At 48.5% G+C, this 22,782-nt stretch overlaps 1 protein-coding gene across 1 annotated transcript; it reads left to right on the forward strand.

The window, feature by feature from the left end:
• Positions 1–4,861: 4,861 nt before the first annotated feature.
• Positions 4,862–21,932, forward strand: ANKRD54 (ankyrin repeat domain 54). Its single transcript, XM_036251761.1, has 8 exons — positions 4,862–5,366; positions 11,872–11,919; positions 16,421–16,519; positions 19,401–19,472; positions 19,958–20,005; positions 20,083–20,207; positions 20,406–20,513; positions 20,824–21,932. Exons 1-8 carry the CDS (start codon positions 5,027–5,029, stop codon positions 20,896–20,898), a joined length of 915 nt encoding a protein of 304 aa, XP_036107654.1. The 5' UTR covers positions 4,862–5,026; the 3' UTR covers positions 20,899–21,932.
• Positions 21,933–22,782: the final 850 nt, after the last annotated feature.

The raw sequence follows: 22,782 nt of genomic DNA on the forward strand, positions 1-22,782 counted from the left end.
AAAAAAAAAAAACTCCATTCTGATCAGTTATTCCTGCACATAAACACCTGAGCAGTTTTCTAAAAACCTGGGACCGGCACCCAGAAGAACCATAAAGATAAGGGGTTAATGATGGCCTTGGGAAACTTGAAGGGACCATAAAAAAGAAAGAGATTAATGATTGCCCTGAACCCTGCAACCGACCCCCGCTTCTCCTCTGGAGAAGTCTGTATCAGTCCCAACACCAATTAAGCAGAACCAGGATGAATGTAGGTTTTTTTCTTTGAATGTAGTTTTTTTTGTTCCATAAGCAAAGAACAAAGGAAGCTCGGGGCTGGGATTCTGGAGATCCCCCCAGCCCGACAGTGTAATAAAGTGCCCCTTGACAATTCGGCTGTGAGTCTCTGGTTATCTCGCTGACACATTACAACAAAGGTACAGCCATTAGAACCTTGGCAATACTTAGGGTGGCTATTAGGGGCAAGAACTATTCGCCCCCAGAAATTTACCATTCTAGTAAAAGTAACAACTTTAAGTGAATTGCAAAAATTATTAGGAGCCATAAATTGGCTTCAACCTATGCTTGGTATTACTATTCAGCAGTTAACTAATTTATTTAATACTCTCAAGGGTGATTCAGCACTAAATTCACCTATAAAGCTATCTATAGAGGCACGACAAGAACTTAGAGAAGTAACTACTCAAATACAAACCCAACAAGCTCATCGTTGGTTATTAAAGGACCCTATTTGGCTATTTGTATATCCAACTGTGCCATATCCTACAGAATTAATAGGACAATGAACTCCTGAAGTAAAATATCTTGAATGGATCTTTCTCCCAGGTACCTCTAAAACAATAACTCCATTTATTGCATAGTTAGCAAATCAAATAGCCAAACATAGAAAAAGAACACAAGCCCTGGGCGGTTTGGTTCAGCGGTTAGAGCATTGGCCTGCGGTTGCAGTTTGTCCCGGCCCTGGTTGGGTCGTGCGGGTGGCAGCCACTCGATGTGTCCCTTTCACGTCCATGTTTCTCTCTCGCTCTTCCTCTCTCTCCCTCCCACTCTATCTGAACAAAAAAATGGAAAAATGTCCTCGGGTGAGGATTAAAAATATATATATTAAGGCTTGCCCAGGTTGCCAACTTTTGGGAGGGACTCCAACATTAGTAGGAGTCAATCCTCAGTGTTTAACCCCTAATACCTTATAGCAAACAGATGTAACACATATTCCATCATTTGGTAGATTTCAGCAGGTACATGTTACTATAGATATCCATCCCAATTTTCTGCATGCAAACACCACTACCAGGGAAAAAGCCAAAGAAGTTAAGCATCACTGGCTGTCCTATTTTGTACATATGGCCATGCCACTAGAAATTAAAACAGATAATGGGCCAGCCCATACATCTCAAAGCATTAAATTATTTTTCCAACAGTGGAGCATTGGGGCATAAAACTGGCATTCCCTATAACCTTACAGGGCAAGCTATTGTTGAACGTGCTCATGCTACTTTAAAATTAATTACAGCCCTAGCTGGTTTGGCTCAGCGGTTAGAGCATCGGCCTGTGGACCAAAGAGTCCCGGGTTCGATTCCGGCTAAGGGTATGCACCTCAGTTGTGGTTCGTCCCCGGCCCCGGTTGAGGTCGTGCAGGTGCCAACCAATCGATGTTTCTTTCTCACATTGATGTTTCTCTCTCTCTCCCTCCCACTCTGTCTGAAGACAAATGTAAAAATATCCTCTGGTGAGGATTTAAAAAAATTATTAATTACAAAACAAAAAAGGGGAATATGAGTGAACCCCCAATAAATCAACTTTCTCTGGCAACCTATAGCCTTAATTTTTAAAATCAAGATCGCTCTGGCACTACAGCTGTGGAGCGACATTTTCAACAAAAACCTTCCACCACAGGGCCCAAGCCTTTAGTCCGGTGCAGAGATCCACAGCAGGGGCCTGAATGGCAAGCTGCTGCAGAGTTACTGGCTTGGGGGCGTGGGTATGTTTGTGTTTTGTCTCCTATAGGTCCCAAGTACACCATGTAACCTAGGGAACCACTTTGCAAATAAATTGAGCTGCATCCAATACCAAGAAAATCATCCTGGGGAAATTAGTCACTATCCAGGGTGCAGTTCTGCCGGCGGCACTAGCCCTTCCCTCCCTCTATCATGGTTTAATCACTTCAGCCTTACTGAGGGTCTGTCAAACACCTCCCTAGGCCCAAATATGATTGGACTACTTTGCTTACCAGAAAGAATGATGTTTTGTTTTGTTTTTCTTTTTATCCTCACCTGAGGACATTTTTTTGGATATTTTGTTCAGATAGAGTGGGAGGGAGAGAGAGAGAGAGAAAAACATCGACATGAAAGGGACACATCGAGTAGTTGCCACCCGCACAACCCAACCAGGGCCGGGGACAAACTACAACTGAGGTACATGCCCTTAGCGGGAACCAAACCCGGGTCTTTTGAGACCACAGGCCGACTCTCTAACCACTGAGCAACCGGCCAGGGCGGGAATGATGTTTTTAGGTGCACTTAACATTTCTGCCCCCAGGAGAGGAATTGCTACTCAGTGCCTAAACCCAGAAAAACAGGGTGGCTTATGGGCAGTAGGATATGTCACCCCAGCCAATACCTTACTCCATTCCTTCATCCCTAATTCAACCTCATCAAGCCCTGAGCCCAGAAGCTATCATAGGACAAAAAGGGGAGTCGGCCTCCTCAGAGTAGGAGTCATAGCTGCAATTACCACTGCAGGCCTTGTGAGAGGAATTACTTATAATGCCATAACAGCACAAAACATAACCGCCACCATGGCAAATATAGGTAGAGGTCAAATATAGGCAAATATAGGCAAATACAGGTGAAAATTTCAAACTTCTTTCAAAACCTCTCAACTCTCTCGCCTGCATGTTAATAGATAAACACACTGCACTATACCATTTACAACCCAAAGAAGGAGGTCTGTGCACGACAGCAAATACATCTTGTTGCTTCTGTGTTAACTCAACTGGCCAGGTCGAGGAGAAGACGCAATGAATTCTAGATAACATCCAGTGGTCAAAAGGATTCAGTCAGGATCACATAGTCCAATCTATCTGGACACGTATAGAAGCAGCCTTGCCTAAACTAAACTGGCCAGTAGCCTTTACAGGGCCCCTAGTATTAGCCTTCTTACTGCTTTTGGACCCTGCCTCTTGCACCTGATTACTAGGTTTGTATAAAATCGACTGCAAATTTTAGTCAACCAGACAGTTGGGACAATTTTTTCTAGCACAGGTAAAAGGACCCTATTGCCCCATTCCCCAAGAAGTTATTTAACACATTTTTTTAAGGAGTCCACAATGACCTCACACCTGCAGGAAGTAGACAAAGAGAAAGAAACTTTGCCCCTTTTCCCTTTTTATCATCATTAAAAGATGGGAATGAAAGGGTTAGTAACATTTTAAAGAGTAAAGGTAAAAGCTTGCATAAGGCAGAAACTGTGAAAAATGCATTGCTTGCATGACCTTTGCTCAGCCTTCTATTGAGTAGGATTATCTGTAAGACAATGAATCACACAACAGATGCAGGACGAGATACAGACCAGTCCAACTGCAAAGTGGACAATGGGCCAGACAGAGTACGTCAGCAGGAACTGCTGGAAAGTAGAAGTAGAGTATATAACCTACACCCCAACTGTTATTTGAGGCTGACCCCTTTTTGGACTCAGCCTACCTGCACCCAGGCGCATGCAATAAAATCATTTTGCTCTACATTGGCTTTGTGTTGATGTGATCTCCCACCTGCTCAGACCTTTTAGTTACCAGGCTATTTAGAACACGAATAGTCTTTCCTCATGCCTCAACCTTCATAATGTTAATAATTTTAGCAGCTTGGTTTAAGTGACTCCATTTTATATACTCCTTATCTTCACTCTTCCCTCAGGGACGGGTTGGTGAAAATTCTTACAAAACAGTGCGCCCAGTTGCACTGTTGCTAAACTCATCATTATCTGTTTGCAGATTATTTTCCTGTTTCCAGCCCTGACTTCTCCCATAGGTCTGTGAGCATGTCAGCGGGAATGGAGTCTGATCCTATGTCCAGAACCTAACACAGACTTACCTGGCTCAGTGACTGGCTCTCTAACTGACACATTGCTCTGGTGTAACTAAATCGAATTAAAATTCTTTGTAAATCAGTGATCAACACTGGGTTTACAGGAGAACCCTGAATAAACGGATCTATCGCATTTAGAACCTATTACTCCTCAGTTCCTAGTGATAGCTCAAAAATGTAACATACTCCTTTTCCTACTTACACTATGCTACTGTAGGAAATTCGTTTTTCACGTTCATTGATTTAACATATATCTCTATTGCCTCGCGGTGGGGCTCAGTGGATTGAGCGTTATCCTATGGACTGAACGGTCCATTTCGGTTCCCATCAGTGTACATGCAGGGTTGTGGGCTCAGTCCCCAGTGTGGGAGGGGGGGAGCTGCAAGAGGCGGCCTGTGGATGTTTGTCTCTCACATCAGTGTTTCTATCTCTCAGTCTCTTCCTCTCTAAAAAATCAATAAAAACATATTTAAAAATAAAATAAAATAAAATATAAAGTAAAATAAAATACATCTGTATTCACCCTAAAGTTTGGCTTCTTAACTTTCTCTATGTGATTGGTTAAAGCATCCGCCCGTTACCTTTCCCATGATTCCACGGAGGAAATGGAAAAAAAAAAAAAAGTGTCTTGAATCTATTTTATTGGCTCTGGTGTAGCGACTAGGGCCAGGGCTTGGGCACTTCAAAAATATGATTGGCTCTTATGTTCGTCAGTCACGCTGCCGGAAACCAATTCTCTTGCCCGGTTGGAGGGAGGGGCTTAGGTTGGAAGGGTTTTCATTACTCCAGAGCGCTCAGCTCTCGACGCGATCCAGCTCTCTCGGGGGCGGTGGTTGCAGGTGGTGTCCTCCCGCTCGGCACAGCGAGGCTTAGGGAGGAGGGAAGTGAGTCGGTTGGTCGGTCCCAAACGAGGTTCCAGCGGCCAGGGCCGCGCGGAGCTGTTGCTATGGCAGCCGCCGCCGGGGGCGCGGACAACGAGCCGCGCTCGGGTCGCTCAAGCTCGGATGGCGAGTGCGCGGTGGCGCCGGAGCCGCTGACCGGCCCCGAGGGCCTCTTCTCCTTCGCCGACTTCGGGTCTGCGCTGGGCGGCGGCGCGGGCCTCCCGGGCCTCCCGGGCCTCCCGGGCCGGGCGTCCGGCGGGGCCCAGCCTCCGCTGCCTTTTCTCCACGTCATGTGGCAGCAGAACTCGGAGTCCCGCGATGATCTGCTCCGTAAGATCCCCGCAGCCCTGCTGAGGCGCGCCAGGCCCCACCGCCGGTTCGGGCCCCTGGGCAAGGACGTGCACGGTAAGCAGCGCGCTGAAGGCGGGCCGGCCCTGCACCCCTGACCTCTCCCCCGCCCCGTCAGTCTGGAGCCCTCCGACATCAGAGCTAAGGGCCCAGAGTAACCCCCAGTCTCTTTTCAGTGGTAGTAATTAGAATGTATAACAGCTAAAGACCACGAATGTAAACAAAAAACGTCTTCCTGCTCAGAGCCAGTCACCCCAGGCTTTGCACACTTGATAATTCCTGAATAGAAACTTTCTAGGACTCCAAGTGTTTATTAGCTGATAATAAAATAGGGCACTAGGGGATACTTTCACCATCAGAGAGGGGAGGCCAGAGCCTGTAGCCACGTCCTACCAACTTGTTTTAATGTACAAACCAGGACTGGACTCCTCCACCTCATTTCTGCCTTGGGCAAACTATAGAAGCCTTTCAGCCTTAGTTTTCTCATCTGTAAAATGAGTACAATAACTGCTTTACAGAGATTTGGGGAGAGTTAAGTAAGGTAATGCATACAGCTGTTAATCTGCTTTTGTCGTGTGCCAAACAGTGTTGTGATCTTTCCCAATCCTCAAAATGATAACTCACTGAGATCCAGCTACTGATCCCATTTTATGGAAGAGGAAACAGGCTCAGAGAAAGCAAGTCACATAGCTAGAAACTGGCAGTGCTCTGTGGGAACCCAGGTCCGCCAGACTCAAACTCCTGCTCTGATATGTCTACGGCATTGTTACAATTTGTAGATGACACAGAAACCAACGCAGGAAAGAGAACAATGGAGACATTGAGGGTTCCTTCTAGTACTATCTGTGTGATTCTACCCATGCCTTAGTGGTGTTATAAAGATTAAATGAGACTTCTGGTCAAGATGGTAGTGTAGGTAAATGTGGTAAAGAAGAAGCCACATGGAGACTGGTAGGAGGGGCAGAAGTGTGGACAGGCTGGTCCTACAACCACCTGTGGCTGTTAAAAATCAGGAGGATACCTCTGCTGTGAAGGGCCTCCCTGAGGAGTGAGGGGTCCTCCTCCCATACCACACCCCCCCAGCCCAGGGTTCCAGTGCCAGGAAGAGAAGTCCCCATAACTTTTTTTTTTTTAATTCTCACCCGAGGACATTTTTGCATTCATCATCAGATAGAACTGGAGGAATAGAGGGAGGAAGAGAGAGAGAAACATCGATGTGAGAGGGACACATTGAGTGGCCGCCACCCACACGACCCCAACCAGGGCCAGGGACAAACTGCAACCGAGGCATGTGCCCTTAGTGGGAACCGAACCCAGGACTCTCTGGTCCGTTGGCTGACGCTCCAACCGCTAGGCCAAACCAGCCAGGGCCCCCATAACTTTTTTTTTTTTTTTATCCTCATCTAAGGACATTTTTCCATTTTTTTTTTTTTTTTTTTTATTTTTTATTTTTTTTATCCTCACCCGAGGACATTTTTCCATTTTTTGTTCAGGTAGAGTGGGAGGGAGAGAGAGGAACAGAGAGAGAGAGAAACATCGACGTGAAAGGAACACATCAAGTGGCTGCCACCCGCACAACCCAACCAGGGCCGGGGACAAACTGCAACCGAGGTACGTGCCCTTAGCGGGAACCGAACCCGGGTCTCTCAGGACCGCAGGCCGACGCTCTAACCACTGAGCCAAACCGGCCAGGGCGATTTTTCCATTTTTTAATTCAGACAGAGCGGGAAGAAGAGAGAGGAACGAGAGAGAAACATCAATGTGGAAGGGACACATCAAGTGGCCGCCACTTGCACGACCCAATCAGGGCTGGGGACAAACTGCAACATGCTCTTAGGGGAAACTGAACCCAGGTCTCTCTGGGCCGCGGGACAACGCTCTAACTGCTGAGCCAAACCACCAGGGCCGTAACTTTTTTTTTAATTGATTTTTTGAGAGAGGAAGGGAGAGGGAGAGATAGAAACATCAATGAGAGAGAACATCAATTGGCTGCTTCCTGTATGCTCCTCACTGGGGATTTGGCCCACAACCTGGGCATAAACCCTGAACAGGAATTGAACCAGCGACCTCTTGGTGCTTGGGTTGACATTCAATCACTAAGTCACACCAGCTGGGCAGTCCCCATAACTTTTGGCTGTAAAAACCAGCGGGAACCTAAGCTGAGGGTGGCTGAGGCTACTGGAGCCCCAGGCAGTTCCTTTTAAAGGCTCCGCCCATGGACTTACTCTGACTCCCACCCTCCAGGCTCCAACGTCAGGAGGCAGCTTGAAAGGCACCAGAGATTCCTGGCTGGATTGGCTCAGCAGTTAGAGCACCAGCCCGTGGACCAGAGAGTTCTGGGTTCTGGGTTTGGTTCCCGCTAAGGGCACATGCCTTGGTTGTGGTTTGTCCCCTCCCCGGTTGGGGCCCTGTGGGTGGTGACCAGTTGATGTTGTCTCTCTCACATCAACGTTTCTATTTCTCTCTTCCTCCCTCTTTCCCTCCCGCTCTATCTGAAGATAAGTGCAAAAATGTCCTTGGGTGAGGATAAAAAAAAAAAAAAAGAAGAGAGGCACCAGAGACATACAGTGAAGAACTAACTGAGTTGTTTGGCATCCAGGCAAGAGCTGGAGGGGAGTTTTCTCCCAGACAGACGTACTGGCATAGGCCGTTGTTCTCTTCCTCAGGGCCGCAGAGGCCTCCATATCTGGGACTCCACCAACTGGCTCACAATGTTCACCCTGCCCTGGAGATTCCCCGAGGCCCCGCCCCACCCAACTTTCGGGCCCACCCAGGCTGTTTGCAATGCTTTACCTTAGGATTGGCCTGTCTTGGATCCTGATTCAGATTTTTTTTTTTTAACTTATCTTTACTGTTGAATGTATTACAGATGTCTCTCTTTCTTCACCTGTTGACTCCCTCCTCCCCAATCCCGCCCACCTCCTGCTTTCCCCACACTATTGTCTGTGTCTGTTGGTTATGCATATATGCATATAAGTTCTTTGGTTTCTCTCTTCCTGCCCTGCCTTCCCTTTGAGGTTCATCAGTCTAACAACCAATTTGTACTTTCTAATCATTTCATCTTTTTCACCCAACTTGCTTCCTATTTGGCAACCAACAGAAAGTTCTCTGTATCGCTCTGGCTACTTTGGCTCAGTGGTAGAATGTTGGCCCACAGACCATGAGTCTCAGGTTCAATTCTGGCCTTGGTCATGCAAGAGGCAACCAGTCAATGTGTCCCCCTCATGTTGATGTTTCTCTCTCTCCCCCTCTCTGTATCTGAAGATAAATGGAGATATATCCTCGGGTGAGGATTTTAAAAAAAATTATTAAAAAAAAAATTAAAGAAAATTATCTGTATTTATGAATCTGTTTCTGTTCTGCTTGCTCATTTTGTTTGTAGATTCAATTGTTGATAGATATGTATTTATTGCCATTTTATTCATATTTTTTTATCTTCTCCTTCAAGAAGACCCATAAACATTTCGTATAATACTGGTTTGGTGGTGATGAATTACTTTAGCTTTTTCTTGTCTGCGAAACTCTTTATATGTCCACCAATTCTTTTTTTTTATTCTTTATTGCTTTTAGAGAGAAAGGAAAGGAGAGGGAGAGGGAGAAGAGAGATAGAAACATTGACAAGAGAACACTGATTGGCCGCCTCCTGCATGCCCCTCAGTGGGATTTGGCCCAGCACCTGGGCATGTGCCCTGACTGGGAATTGAACTGGTAACCTCTTAGTACATGGGTCGATGCTCAACCACGGAACCACACTGGCCAGGCTGGCCATCGATTCTAAATGCTAGTTTTGCAAGATAGAGTAATCTTGGTCGTAGGTCATTGCTTTTCATCACCTTGAATATCTCTTGCCACTCTCTCCTGGCCTACAAAGTTTCTTTTGAGAAATTGGCTGACAGCCTGAATTGTTTTTCTCTTGCTGCTTTTTTTTTTTTAATCCTCACCCGAGGGCATTTTTCCATTTTTTGTTCAGATAGAGTGGGAGGGAGAGAGAGAGAGAGAAACATTGATGTGAAAGGGATACATTGAGTGGCTGCCACCCGCACGACCAACCAGGGCTGGGGACAAACTGCAATTGAGGTACGTGCCCTTAGCAGGAACCGAACCCGGGTCTCTCTGGGGCGCAGGCCGACACTCTAACCACTGAGCCAAACCGGCCAGAGCCTCTTGCTGCTTTTAAGATTCTGTCTTTAATCTCTGGCTTTTTTTTTTTTTTTTTTCCATTTATCTTCAGATAGAGCAAGAGGGAGAGAGGGAAGAAGAGAGAGAGAGAAACATCAGTGTGAGAAAGACACATCGAGTGGTTGCCACCCACACAATACCAACTGGGGCCGGGGACAAACTGCAACCAAGTTACGTGCCCTTAGCAGGAACCAAACCCAGGCCTCTCTGGGCCGCAGGCTAATGCTCTAACCGCTGAGCCAAACTGGCCAAGGCTAATTTTTGGCATTTTGATGATGATGTGTCTTAGTGTGGACCTCTTTGGGTTCATCTTGTTTGGGACTCTCTGTGCTATCTGGACTTGTATATCTGTTTCCTTCACCAAGTTAGGGAAGTTTTCTGACATTTTTTCAAATAGGTTTTCAATTTCTTGCCCTCTTGCTTCTTCTTTGGGCACTTCCATAAGACTGTCAGCTGATTTCTCTAAAGAAACTTTGCAGGCCAGAAAGGAGTGGCAAGAGATATTCAAGGTGATGAAAAGCAATAACCTACAACCAAGGTTACTCTATCCTGCAAAGCTAGCATTTAGAATTGATGGTCATATAAAGAGTTTCGCAGACAAGAAAAAACTAAAGGAGTTTATCACCACCAAACCAGTATTATATGAAATGTTGATGGGTCTTCTTGAAGGAGAGGAACAAAAATATGAACAATAAAATGGCAGTTAATACATATCTATCAACAAACAAAATGAGCAAGCAGAACAGAAACAGATTCATAGATACAGAGAACTTTTTGTTGGTTGCCAGATGGGAGGGGGCTGGGGAGATGGGTGAAAAAGATGAAGGAATTAAATACAAATTGGTTGTTAAACTGATGAACCGCAAAGGGAAGGGGGAGGGAAAGCGGGATGAGAGGAACCAAAGACCTTCTGTGCACATACGCACAACCAGTGGACAGACAGTAGTGTGGGGAAGGCAGGAGGGATCAATGGGGAAGGGGGGGCATCTGTAATACATTCAATAATGAAGATAAGTTAAAAAAAGATTAAATGAGAATTTGAAAGTACTGTATAATCCATAAAGTAGTCTATGAATGTAAGGAATCCTGTGTTTGAGATGCAATTTTTGAGCATTTTTCTGATGACAAAGGCATTGCTTTCAATTAGCCTTTAATATAGAGGTAGTGTCATTGTATGAGAAAATGTTTCTGCTTAGGAATTACCAAATTTAAGTCATTTGGGAATTGCCTCTTTTTAAATATGTTTTTATTGAATTTTTGAGAGAGAGGAAGGGAGAGAGAGATGGAAACATTGATGTGAGAAACATGGATTGGCTCCCTCATGCACGCTCCCTACTGGGAATCGAGCCCCCAACCTGGGTGTGTACCCTGACCGGGAATCGAACCAGGACCTATCAGTCCATGGGACGACCAGCGCTTCAATCCACTGAGCCACACTGGCTGGGAGAATGGACTATTTTAAAGAGAAAATATAAGATTATCTGTGTAGCCCTGGCCGGTTTGGCTCAGCGGTTAGAGCGTCGGCCTGCGGTCCAGAGAGACCCGGGTTCGGTTCCCGCTAAGGGCATGTACCTCGGTTGCAGTTTGTCCCCGGCCTGGTCGGTCATGCGGGTGGCAGCCACTCGATGTGTTCTCTCTCTCTCTGTTCCTCTCTCTCCCTCCCACCCTACCTGAACAAAAAAAATAGAAAAATGTCCTCAGGTGAGGATAAAAAAAAAAAAAAAAAATCTCATAACATTAAAAAAAAAAGATTATCTGTGTAGCCTGGCCGGTCTGGCTCAGTGGATTGAGAGTCATCCCATGGACTGAGAGGTTCGGGTGCGATTCCTGGTCAGGGCGCATGCCTGGGTTTCGGGTTTGATCCCCAGTGGGGTGGTGCAGGAGGCAGTCAATCGATGTTTCTCTCTCACATTGATGTTTCTATTTCTCCCTTGCTTTCTCTCTAAAATATCAATAAAAACATTTTTGGGGAAAAAAAGATTATTTGTGTAACCTGTTCACAGAGCTCGAAAGTAAACATCTCATTTTGTCTTTGTGACAACTCAGGGCTGTCAGGACAGAGCTCATCCTTATTTTGCAGATGATAGACCTGAGCTGGATTAACTAACCTGCTCAAGTCCCCGCTACTACAAGTGGCAGGTTCCAGATCTGGCTCCAAAGGCCTTGGAGGATTTGCTACCGAATTCGGCCTCTGCACTGGTCGTGCCACATTTCAAGTTTCTCCCTGTTCCCGGGGTAGTGTCTCTCGTATCCTGGCATCTTTCTTCCCTTAGGGGCTACTGTAGCTGAATGGTGTGTTAACTGGGAAGCCATCCACTACTATCTGCTTCATCGTGGTGCTGCTTTTCTTTGTTAAACTGGCACTCTCTTTCTCTCTCCACAGCTCTGAAGAGGCTGCGGGACTCGGCCAATGCCAACGACGTGGAAACGGGTGAGTGTGCAGAGCGGATCCAGCTCTGTGGGTCGGTTAGGGGAGGAAAAATCCCGGTCACCAATACCTGGGAAGATGGTGCTTGAATGCAGTCTGACAGCTCAGCCCGTGCACCATGCTTACTGTGTTATTGGATAACTGAAGTCATCTTGCAGAAGATATGTCTCGCTTCGGTGCTCGCTCTTCTCACCATGAACTTCCTGATGTCTTAGCCTGTGTCGCCCTGTGGGCTCCTTGATGGTGGGGACCATGTCTGCTTTTGTATTCCTGACACCCAGCAGATTAGGAACTTGTGGGAACTCCTGGCTTATGGGAATGAACTGTCAGTTTTAGTTGCCAGGGGAGCCACCATCTGCACAGAGCAACAGTCTTCAGCAGCTCGCTGAGGCTTTGTGGTAGTTGGGTCACTGGTTCTGAAACATCTGGAAGGCATGGGAGGGGTTCCTAGCAAGACACCACTCTGGTTTTTTTTTTTTTTGGTCATTGTTCTCTCATGTTCACTAGCTGATAGGGCAGTAGCAGTATCAAAGGTACAAGGACAAGTTAGAAAAAAAAGTTTTAATTTTATCCACTGTGAATCAAGGAAAAGGGGTACTTTCGTCAGTACGGCTGCTGTAACAGGTTACCACAAACACAGTGGTATGGAACAACACAATCATATCACACAGTTCCGCAGGTCAGAAGTCCAACACAGGTCTCACCGGGCTGCATTCGAGGTGTCTGCAGGGCTGCATTTCTTTCTGGAGGCCCTCGGTGAGAATCTGCTTCGCTGCCTTTTCCAGCTTCTAGAGGCCACCCTTCCCCATCTTCACATTCAGCAATAGCGGGACTGAGTTCTCACGCCATCTCTGGATCTCACAGCAGGGAAAGGTTCTCTGATTTTAAGGACTCATGTGATTAAATTGGGCCTCAATAATCCAGGATAATGTTCCTAGCCAAAGGTCCCTAACCTTAATCACACTGCAAAGTCCCTTGTGGGTGGGTAAGGTAATATGTCCATACTTTCGGATTCGCATGGCATCTTTGGGAGCTGTTATTCTGCCGACCTCAAGAGGGCAGCAGTTCATTCTGTTTTGGCGGCGGGATGCTGTGGTCAATGGGTGAGCATAGACTGAGGGCCGTGGCTGGGAAAGCCTTCCCTCAGGAGCTGAGGTGTTGCACCGTGGGTCTTGAAGTGGCGTAGCATAGTGAACAGGCCTGGGAACTGGAGAGCTTCTCAGCTTTCTTCACTCTGGTCTCTTTTTCATGAACTTTAATATTTCGGAATATTTAGACAGCAATCTCCCTGTCCAAGGTAACTTTTCATAGAAAACTATAAGCATTCTCTTTTTTTGTTAATCCTTACCCGAGGATATTTTTTCTTTTTCTTTTTTTCTTTTTTTTTTTAAGAGAATGGAAGGCTAAGGCGAGCTCAGGGGGACAGAAACCTCCTGTGGAGCAGAAGGGCAAAAGCTCGCTTGGTCTTGATTCTCAGTACGAATACAGACCGTGAAAGCGGGGTCTCATGATCCTTCTGACAAAAAAAAAGAGAGAGTGGAAGGGAGGGAGAGTAAGAAAGAGAAAAACATCAATGTGAGAGACATCACTTGGTTGCCTCCCGCATGACCCCGACTGGGCGGGGATCGAACCCAAAACTGAGGTATGTGCCTTTAACTGGGAATCATACATGAGACTCTTCGGTCTTTTCTTTATTAATTTTAGATAGAGGGGAAGGGAGAGGGAGACAGAGAGAGAAACATCGATGAGAGAGAACCTTGATTGGCCACCTCCTGCATGCCCCCCACTGGGGATCAGGCCCACAACCTGGGCATGTGCCCTGACCGGGAATTGAACTGGTGACCTCTTGGTGCATGGGTTGACGCTCAACCAGTGAGCCACACTGGCTGGGCAGACCAGAGAATATTTTAGGTATACTACCCTTCTACAGAATGTCTAGTTCATCTTTTTTTTTTTTCTTTCTCAAATTATAAGAAAGTTTAGAAAGTCATAGATGTATGGTCAGTATGGCTCAGTGGATTGAGCGTCATCCCATGGACTGAGAGGTCCCGCTTTGATTCCTGGTCAGGGCATATGTCTGGGTTTCGGGCTCAATCCCCAATGAGGGTATGCAGAAGGCAGCCAAATGATGTTTCTGTCTCTCTCCCTTCCTCTCAAAAATAAAAAAACATTAAAAATAAAGTCACAGAGGTAGAAAAAGTGAGCGGTGGAAGAAATAGGCTCACAAAACAAGTTACAGAAGCAAAAGAAGGGCCCTTGGAGCTTTGGAGAGAAAAGGGTAAATATAACATGCCTGGCGGGGAGAGGATGGGGAGGGAAAAGGCACAGGTGTGCTCCGGGGAGGGAGCACACCAAGTCTGGTTCATCCGGAATCAGGTGTTCAGGCGGTAGTTTTATTATTTGATAGAAATGATGTAATTTTCCATTCAGAGCCTCTGACACACCCATGTTCAAATCTAAATGGCCCTCAGATTTACCGGGCTCTTGCAGGACTCTGATGGTGACACTGGCTGTAGGATTAGCCTCTCTGCTCCTTTTCTTTGGTGGTTAGCATTTTGCTTTCTTTTCTCTGCATATTTATTGTTTTGTTCTGTTTTGTTTTTTTGTAGAGTTTAGCAATTACAGAGGATACAAAATTTATCCCCTGCTGTTGTTAAATCATAAGTGCTTTTCTGTCAATTCATAATCACTTAATCATTTAAAATCTTTTAAATATGGAAATAATATATGCATCTAAAACATTTTGGAAATTAGAGAAATATATAAGTAAAACATCCTTAATATCTGTAAAGGAACTAATCTCTGTTAATGTTTTGGTGACTTTCCTTCCCGTTCTTCTTCCTGTGCAGAAGAATCTTCTTTATGGGCTTGCACACTGTCCCATATACACAGTTTTGTGGCCCATATAATTTTTGTGTATCATAAACATTTTTCATAGTCTTTGTAACCATTTGTTTTTCAAATGGAAGCGACATTTTTTTCCTATTTATAGAATAGATACATGACTGTACAATTTTTGTAAAGCTTATAAAGTAAATACCAAAAACATTTTTTTTTTAAATCTTCACCCAAGGACATTTTTTGATACTTTGTTCGGATAGAGAGAGAGAGAGAGAAACATTGACATGAAAGGGACACATCGAGTGGCTGCCACCCACACGACCCAACCAGGGCAGGGACAAACTGCAACTGAGGTAGGTGCTCTTACCGGGAATTGAACCCAGGTCTCTCTGGACCACAGGCTGATGCTCTAACCGCTGAGCAAAACTGCCAGGGCTAATAATATTTTTAAAAAATGGACATGAGCCGGCTGGTGTGGCTCAGTGGTTGAGTGTTGACCCATGCACCGAGAGGTCGCCAGTTCAATTCCCAGTCAGCACATTCCCAGGTTCTAGGCCAAATCCTCAGTTGGGGGGTCATGTAGGAGGCGGCCAGTCGAAGTTCTCTCTCGTCAGTGTTTCTACTCTCTCTCCCTCTTCCTTCCTCTCTAAAATCAATTTAAAAAAAATTTTTTTTTAAATGGATATACCTTGCTAGGTGGCCGAAGGGCTTAGCAGTCAGATACCTGACAGCTGGCTGAGGCTCAGTGTACAGTAGCAGTTGCTCTAAAATAGCACGTTAATATTAGGGCAGCAGGATGAGCAGGGCGCTGAGGTGCAGGAGAGGGAGTGGCTAGCTCAGCTTGATGAGACAGGAAAGATTCATGGAGGAGGAGATGTCTGGGCTTTGTCTGGGCGGACTCAGATCCTTGAGAAGTCTTGTGAGGCGGATGAAAACGTTGCCTGCCCGAAAACGATGTGTGGCAGCAATTTCTACCTTATAGTTGGACATGTACATGTAATACATGATGCTCACATTTTGTAATGGCTCCATACTTTTCTAAAAAGGAATTTCACATTCGTTTTTCTCATTACAGCAGCTCTGGAGTTTGGCAGGGCAGAAATTACTCCCATTTGGTGGTAATTGGGGCCCAAATCTGGGCCTTCTCACTCCCAGCCCAGCTCTCTTCCTTGCCCCATGCTATTGGCAATGTGCTCCTTTTCTTTTAGCTTAGTTTGGCCTGGGTTTGGGCTGTGTGGCTCCAGAACCTGTGCTCTGTCCACTCTAAACGGCTGCTTCCGGGAGCAACGTAAGCATCGACCAACAGCTTGGGTGGCGCCCGGCTGGAGTGGATGTGTAGCAATTCAGGTGGTGGCATGGGGCCAAAGTCTGCTGGGGGTTTCTGTGACTATAGAGTTGCTGACTTGGGTCAAGCTTCTGCTACAATGTCCTCTCCCTAGACAAGTAGTTTGAGCAACCAGAATCTGTGGCCATCGGTTGTGCCCTCAGGAGAACAAGTCCCTTGTCATGGCAGTCCCCATGGGCCAAGCATCCAGGAGGGACTAGCTGTCCCATGCATTATCAGGGCCTTGCCTGGAAGGGCCTCTGAGCATCCTCTCCCTCCCCGGGGACTGCAGCTCAGCTAACACTGTCGCTCCCCCTCCTCCCTCTGTCTTGGTATCAGTGCAGCGGCTGCTGGAAGAGGGCGCGGATCCCCGTGCAGCGGATGACAAGGGCCGCACAGCTTTACACTTTGCCTCCTGCAATGGCAACGACGAAATTGGTGAGTCCTGGTGGGGTGGGTGGGGCTGGCCAGGTAGCCTGTCTAGAGGTGCGCTGTCGTCTGCACAGTCGGGGGTGGTGCCTGCCCCTCACTCCCCGAGCACGTGGGTCTGGCACTGCCAGCCAGGGAGGGAAACCTGGGGAAGAGTGATCGCCCCAAGCTTGGGCCAGTCCTTCAGCACCTTCAGGCCACATGTCCTCAGTGCCCAGAGCAGCAGCGGTACAGCTCTTAGGAGTCTTTTTTGGGTGTGGTTTGACTTACAAGCAGTGAACTTTCTATGTGTTTACACTGATATAACCACCACCTGGATCAAGACATAAAATTTTTTTTAATCCTCACCCAAGGATATGTTTTTCATTGATTCGAGAGAGAGAAAAAAAAATATTGATGTGAGAGAGAAACATCGATTGGTCACCTTCCATACCTACCCGACCAGGGATTGAACCTGCAAGCTGGGTACGTGCCCTGACCGGGAATCAAACCGGGGCCTCTTCGGTGCACAATGCTCCAGCCACTGAGCCACACCTGCCAGGGCGACTAGAATATTTTACATAGAATAATTTCAGAACCCCGCAGCCTGACTGCCCCGTCCAGTCCTTACCCTCACGTGGGCCTAGTTCACCAGGGATTCGTTTCCCCTGTTTTTGAGTTTCACATAAATGGAGGCCTAGATTATGCATTTTTTTGAATCTTAACTTCTTTCGTTCAAAATTATATTCTTGTCCTGACATGGTGGCTCAGTTGGTTCGAGCGTTGTTCCATACTCCAAAAGGTTATGGGTTCAATTCCAGGTCAGGGCACAGAAGGGAGGCAACTAATCCGTGTTTCTCTCTCACAGAAATGGTTCTCTCTCTCTCCCCCCTTTCCTCTCTCTAAAATCACTAAAAACATATATTCAGGTGAGGATTAAAAAATTATATCCTTGCCCTGGCCAGTTTGGCTCAGCGGTTAGAGCGTCGGCCTGCGGTCCGGAGAGACCCGGGTACGGTTCCCGCTAAGGGCATGTACCTCGGTTGCAGTTTGTCCCCGGCCCTGGTTGGTCGTGCGGGTGGCAGCCACTGGATGTGTCCCTTCACGTCGATGTTTCTCTCTCTCTCTCCTTCCTCTCTCTCCCTCCCACTCTATCTGTACAAAAAATGGAAAAATATCCTCGGGTGAGGATAAAAAAAAAAAAAAAAATTATATCCTTGCCCAGCCGGTGTGGTTCAGTGATTAAGTGTCAACCCATGAGCTAAGAAGTCGCTGGTTTGATTCCTGGTCAGGGCACATGCCCAGGTTGTGGGCCCGATCCCCAGTGGGGGACATGCCTCATTGTGGTTTAGTTTGCATTTCTTTGACAGCAAATAATGTTGAGCACGTGTTTGTGTATTTATTGGACATTTTTATAGTCTCTTTTGTGGAGTATCTGTTCAGGTCTTTTGTCTACTTTATTTTTTAGCAAGTTGCCTATCTTTTATTGATTTGTAGAAATTATATAGTCTTTTTTTTTTTTCTCCAATTGACTTGAGAGAGAGAAAAACATCGATTTGTTGTTCCTCTTATTTATGCAGTCATTGGTTGCCTCTTGAATGTGCCCTGACTGGAGATCAAACCCGTAACCTTGGCATATTGGGACGACACTCTAACCAACTGAGCTACCAGGCCAGGGCTATATATTCTGGTTACAAATCTTTTGTCAAATATAAATGACTTACCTTTCTTGAACTTGCCTTTTTATTCTCTAAATGCTATTCTTTGATGAATACCAGTTCTTACAAATTTTTTTTATATCCTCATCCGAGGACATTTTTTCATTTTTTGTTCAGATAGAGCGGAAGGGAGAGAGAGGAAGAGAGACGGAGAGAGAGAGAGAGAGAGAGAGAAACATCGACGTGAAAGGTGCACATCAAGTGGCTGCCACCCACACGACCCAACCAGGGCCGGGGACAAACTGCTACCGAGGTACGTGCTCTTAGTGGGAACCGAACCCGGGTCTCTCTGGACCGCAGGCCAATGCTATAACCACTGAGCCAAACCAGCCAGGGCCATTTCTTATACATTTTAATGACTTTATCAATCATTTCTTTTTAAAATAATTTTTTTCTTTATTGATTTTAGAGAGAGAGGAAGAGAAAGGGAAAGAGAGATAGAAACATTGATGAGAGAAAACATTGATTGGCCGCCTCCTGCATGCCCCCTACTGGGGATTTGGCCCACAACCTGGGCCTGGGCCCTGACCGGGAATTGAACCGATGATCTCTTGGTGCATGGGGCGATGCTCAACCACTGAGCCACACCAGCCGGGCAGTCATTTCTTTTGTATGGTTATTAATTTTGTAACCTATGTAAGAAATCCTTGCCTATTCCAAGATTATGAAGATAGTGTCCTGTTTTCTACTACAAGCCTGGCTGAGCTTTCACTGTTTGGGTCTGTGGTCCCTTTTGAATTAGGTTCTGTGTATGGTGTGACACTCGGCCTGGCTCCCACTAGGGTTAGTCTGCTGCACATTCGTCTCAGTAATTGAGGAGCCCTGGCGATACCACAGCGTCACCTGTTCGTCTAATTCCCACTATAGCGATTGGCTCTGAAAGTAGAACACACCTTGAAGGGCCTTCTCTAGTAGCCACAACTGTTGGAAGAACTTTCTTTACCCTATAAAATCTCAGTCCTGTGACACCTGCATAGGCCAGGAGGCCCTCCTGGAACCCCCAGTTCCTGACCCTCGGAGTCCTGCACGTGAACGCTGAGTGAGTGAGTGAGTGAGTGAGTGAAGCCACAGAAGGGCCCTGTTTAGTTTCCATGTCCATACTTGGAGTGAGCCTCTTTAGCTAAGTTAGGGGTGGAGATTAGGCTCCAATCCATGGGAGCCTCTGACAGCTTCTTTGGGTTTTTCCACTTCAGTGCAGCTGCTCCTGGACTACGGGGCTAATCCCAACCAGCGAGATGGGCTGGGGAACACACCACTGCACCTGGGTGAGTGCCTGAGAAGCTGCCAAGACACCCTTCTCTGCAGCACAGATAGGCTCCTTTGATGAAGAGTCTGGTGTCCTGCAGGCTCCCAGCAGGATCTCCTATCACCTAGGAGAATCTTAGCCCCCAGCGTGTGTGTCATGGACTTCCCCTATCGATCACCAGTTGGCTGTGCCCTGAGCAGAGCGGAGTTAGCAACCTAAATTGACTCAGTGGCGGCTCTGCTAGGGGAGGTGAGACCCGCAGCTAGTTCCTGCCCTGTGGCTGACTCACACCATGGCTCATGATGAGGCAGGTACGGTCTCTGAGCCTCAGTTTCCCCAGTGGTATAGGGAGGGAACCAGATTGATTGCTGAGGCCTCAGTGATGCCTTCTCAGGAGGCATGACCTGACGCAGGCACACTTGGAGACAGTCCTGCTCCCTCTAGCGGGCACACAGGGTCAAGCCTTGGTGGTCCTGCACTCAAGTCCCTGTTCTTCTTCCTCAGCGGCCTGCACCAACCATGTGCCTGTCATCACCACACTGCTACAAAGAGGTATGTAGTGCCTTCCCCTTCCCCCTCCCCTCTCTGACTTTCACCCCGAGCATGCTTACCTCTGTCTGCTCCCACAGGGGCCCGTGTAGATGCCCCGGACAGAGCTGGCCGCACACCCCTGCACCTGGCCAAGTCAAAGCTGAGCATCCTGCAGGAAGGCCACTCCCAGTGCCTGGAGGCTGTGCGGCTGGAGGTGAAGCAGGTGAGTGTCCCTCATGCTGAGCCCATGGCACCGAGCCAGCACCGGACAGGTACTGCTTTCCCCACAGACCCCCCTGCTTCCAGCCGGCTCCCCGGTCACTTCACTGCCCCCAGCTGGTACCTGCTCCACTGTGCCTCTTGGCTGCAGTGCCGGGTGCCTCTTAGCGGGGACCCACAGCCAGCCTGCCCTTCGCTTCAGATCATCCAGATGCTGAGGGAGTACCTGGAGATCCTGGGGCGGCACAAGCAGCGGGAGCGGCTGGACAACCTGTGCACCCGCCTCCAGATGACGAGCACCAGGGAGCAGGTGAGCGGCGCAGGGCCAGTCCCCCTGCTCCGAGGCAGCCAGACCCTCCCGTGGGAAGAGGCCATGGCTGTGGGGTTGTGGGCCTCAGAGCCTCTGCCCACTGCCTTTGAAGCTGCTGCTGGCCTTCTCTCTGGGGTGGTCTGAGACTACCTGCTGCCTAGGATTAACCCTCGGACAGCTGTTCCGTAGTCACAGTGCAGCTACCACATGCCTTGAGAGAGGCAGTGCTGCCCTCCAGGCTGTGGTGTTGGGAGTTCCTAGGCCCAGGCTTGTCCTGGCACCCCGCGACAGAGCCTCTTTTGTCCTGCAGGTGGATGAAGTGACTGACCTCCTGGCCAGCTTCACCTCCCTCAGCTTGCAGATGCAGAACATGGAGAAAAGGTAGCAAGAGGAGCTCCTGCCTTCCTGCTCTGCCCTGCCCACCCTGCCCACCTGCTCTCATTACAAAGAAAAGCCTGATGCCTGGGGCTTTGGAGCTGCACTAGTCTGGGGGGCCTCGTCCTCACCCCCAGATGTTGTGAGCCAGAGATGTTCTCTCACCGACCTCAGAGCCTCTCCCAGCCATGGTCTCCGTCATCTCTGGGGCCTTGGACCACAGCCCCCAGCTTCTCCCTCTGACTCCCGTGGCAGTGCAGCCTCAGCTCAGCTCTGGCCGACACGCGCTGTCCTGGCGGCGCACTCATCCCGTGGTCTTCCTGCACCCCCAGCAGGCCCAGGCCCTTCTCCGCGACCCTCCCCAGCCATGGACCTGCTGCAGCCAGCAGGGGGAGCTTAGGGCAGGCGCCCCGGGCCCAGGGGGCTTCTCGGCTGGCCCTGCACCTCTAGATTTGGCACCTGACATTCAAGGCTGGTTTGCTGTTAGTCTCTCTAGTTGGAAGGAGAGGATTGGTAAAGCCTAGACCCTAGAAATACAAGGTTAGGAAGGGCCCTGCTGAACCCAGAGCAGAAAACCCCCAACCCTTTCTCTCCCCATCACTGAGGCACCAGGAGGGCAGAGCAGTTCTGCAGCCTTGGAGTAGCCGTGTCATGGCCCCCAAGACGCCCATGATCCAATCCCAGGGACCTGTGAACGTGACCTCTTATGGCAAAAGAGACTTTGCAGATGTCATAAGTTAAGGATCTTTAGACAAGGTGACAACTATCCTGAGTGTCCAGAGTCCTGACGTGATCGGAGGGGCCCTTACGAGAGGGAAGCAGGTCAGAGAGGAAGTGGGGCTACGGTGACGGAAGCAAGAGGCTGGAGTCGCACGGGAAGGGCTCACAGGCCAAGGGATGCAGGCGGCCTCCAGAAGCTACAAAAGGCAAGGAAATGGCTTCTCCCCTCAGAACTTCCAGAAGGAACCAGCCCTGCCGACCCCTTGACTGTAGCCCAGTCGGACTATTTGGGAATTCTGAACTGTAAGAATAAACTTGTGTTGTTTCCAGCCATGAGTCTATGGTGGTTGTTGCAGCAGCGACAGGAAACTACTAGAAAAGGCTCAAAACTCAGTGGAAAGGAGATGCCCACTCCCGCCCCACAGGAGCAGACGTGTCCCTCATGGACACGCGGAAGGGCAGCCCTCGGGGCGGGTCTGCCACAGGGAGGCTGGGGGAAGGCCCTCTCCGAGGGGGTTTTTGATGCCAGCGTCCGGGCCGGCTTGTTCCAGTCATCAGTCCTGTCCACTGGGCTCTGCCCCACTTTCCCTCCCAGCCAATCGGAACTCTGGCCACTTTTCAGAGGAGGGGAGCTTGTTCCCCAAATCCCAGCTCGCTCAGATCTCAATTACACTCATAGAACCCGACTGCTCCCCAGACCCTGAAGAAAAAGGGATGAGTTGGCGGCTGGCCACACACACACACACACACACACCCCACCCCCACCCCCCCCCCAGAGCGGGAGAGGCGCAGACGCAGCAGTAAGCTGTGTGCACGCACCTCAGTGCTGCGGGGCTGCCTGGGCTGAGGGGCAGTGAGGAGCAGCAGAGGGGGGAGAGGGGAGGTGCAGGGGCTGGGCTGCTTCCTCCCTCCCTTTTTGTCCCTGTTACCAACTCCCTCCAAGTGGGCCTGTCCAGGCCTAGGGCCCTGGGCTGAGCTTCCCGTGCCACAGGGACTCCGCTAGGGCCTGTGCCTGGTCAGAGCCTCCCGTGCCACAGGGACTCCGCTAGGGCCTGTGCCTGGTCAGAGCCTCCCGTGCCACAGGGACTCCGCTAGGGCCTGTGCCTGGACAGAGCCTCCCGTGCCACAGGGACTCCGCTAGGGCCTGTGCCTGGTCAGAGCCTCCCGTGCCACA

Source organism: Molossus molossus, unplaced genomic scaffold (genome assembly GCF_014108415.1).
Source record: "Molossus molossus isolate mMolMol1 unplaced genomic scaffold, mMolMol1.p scaffold_m16_p_10, whole genome shotgun sequence".
In the NCBI taxonomy this organism is placed as follows: Eukaryota; Metazoa; Chordata; class Mammalia; order Chiroptera; family Molossidae; genus Molossus; species Molossus molossus.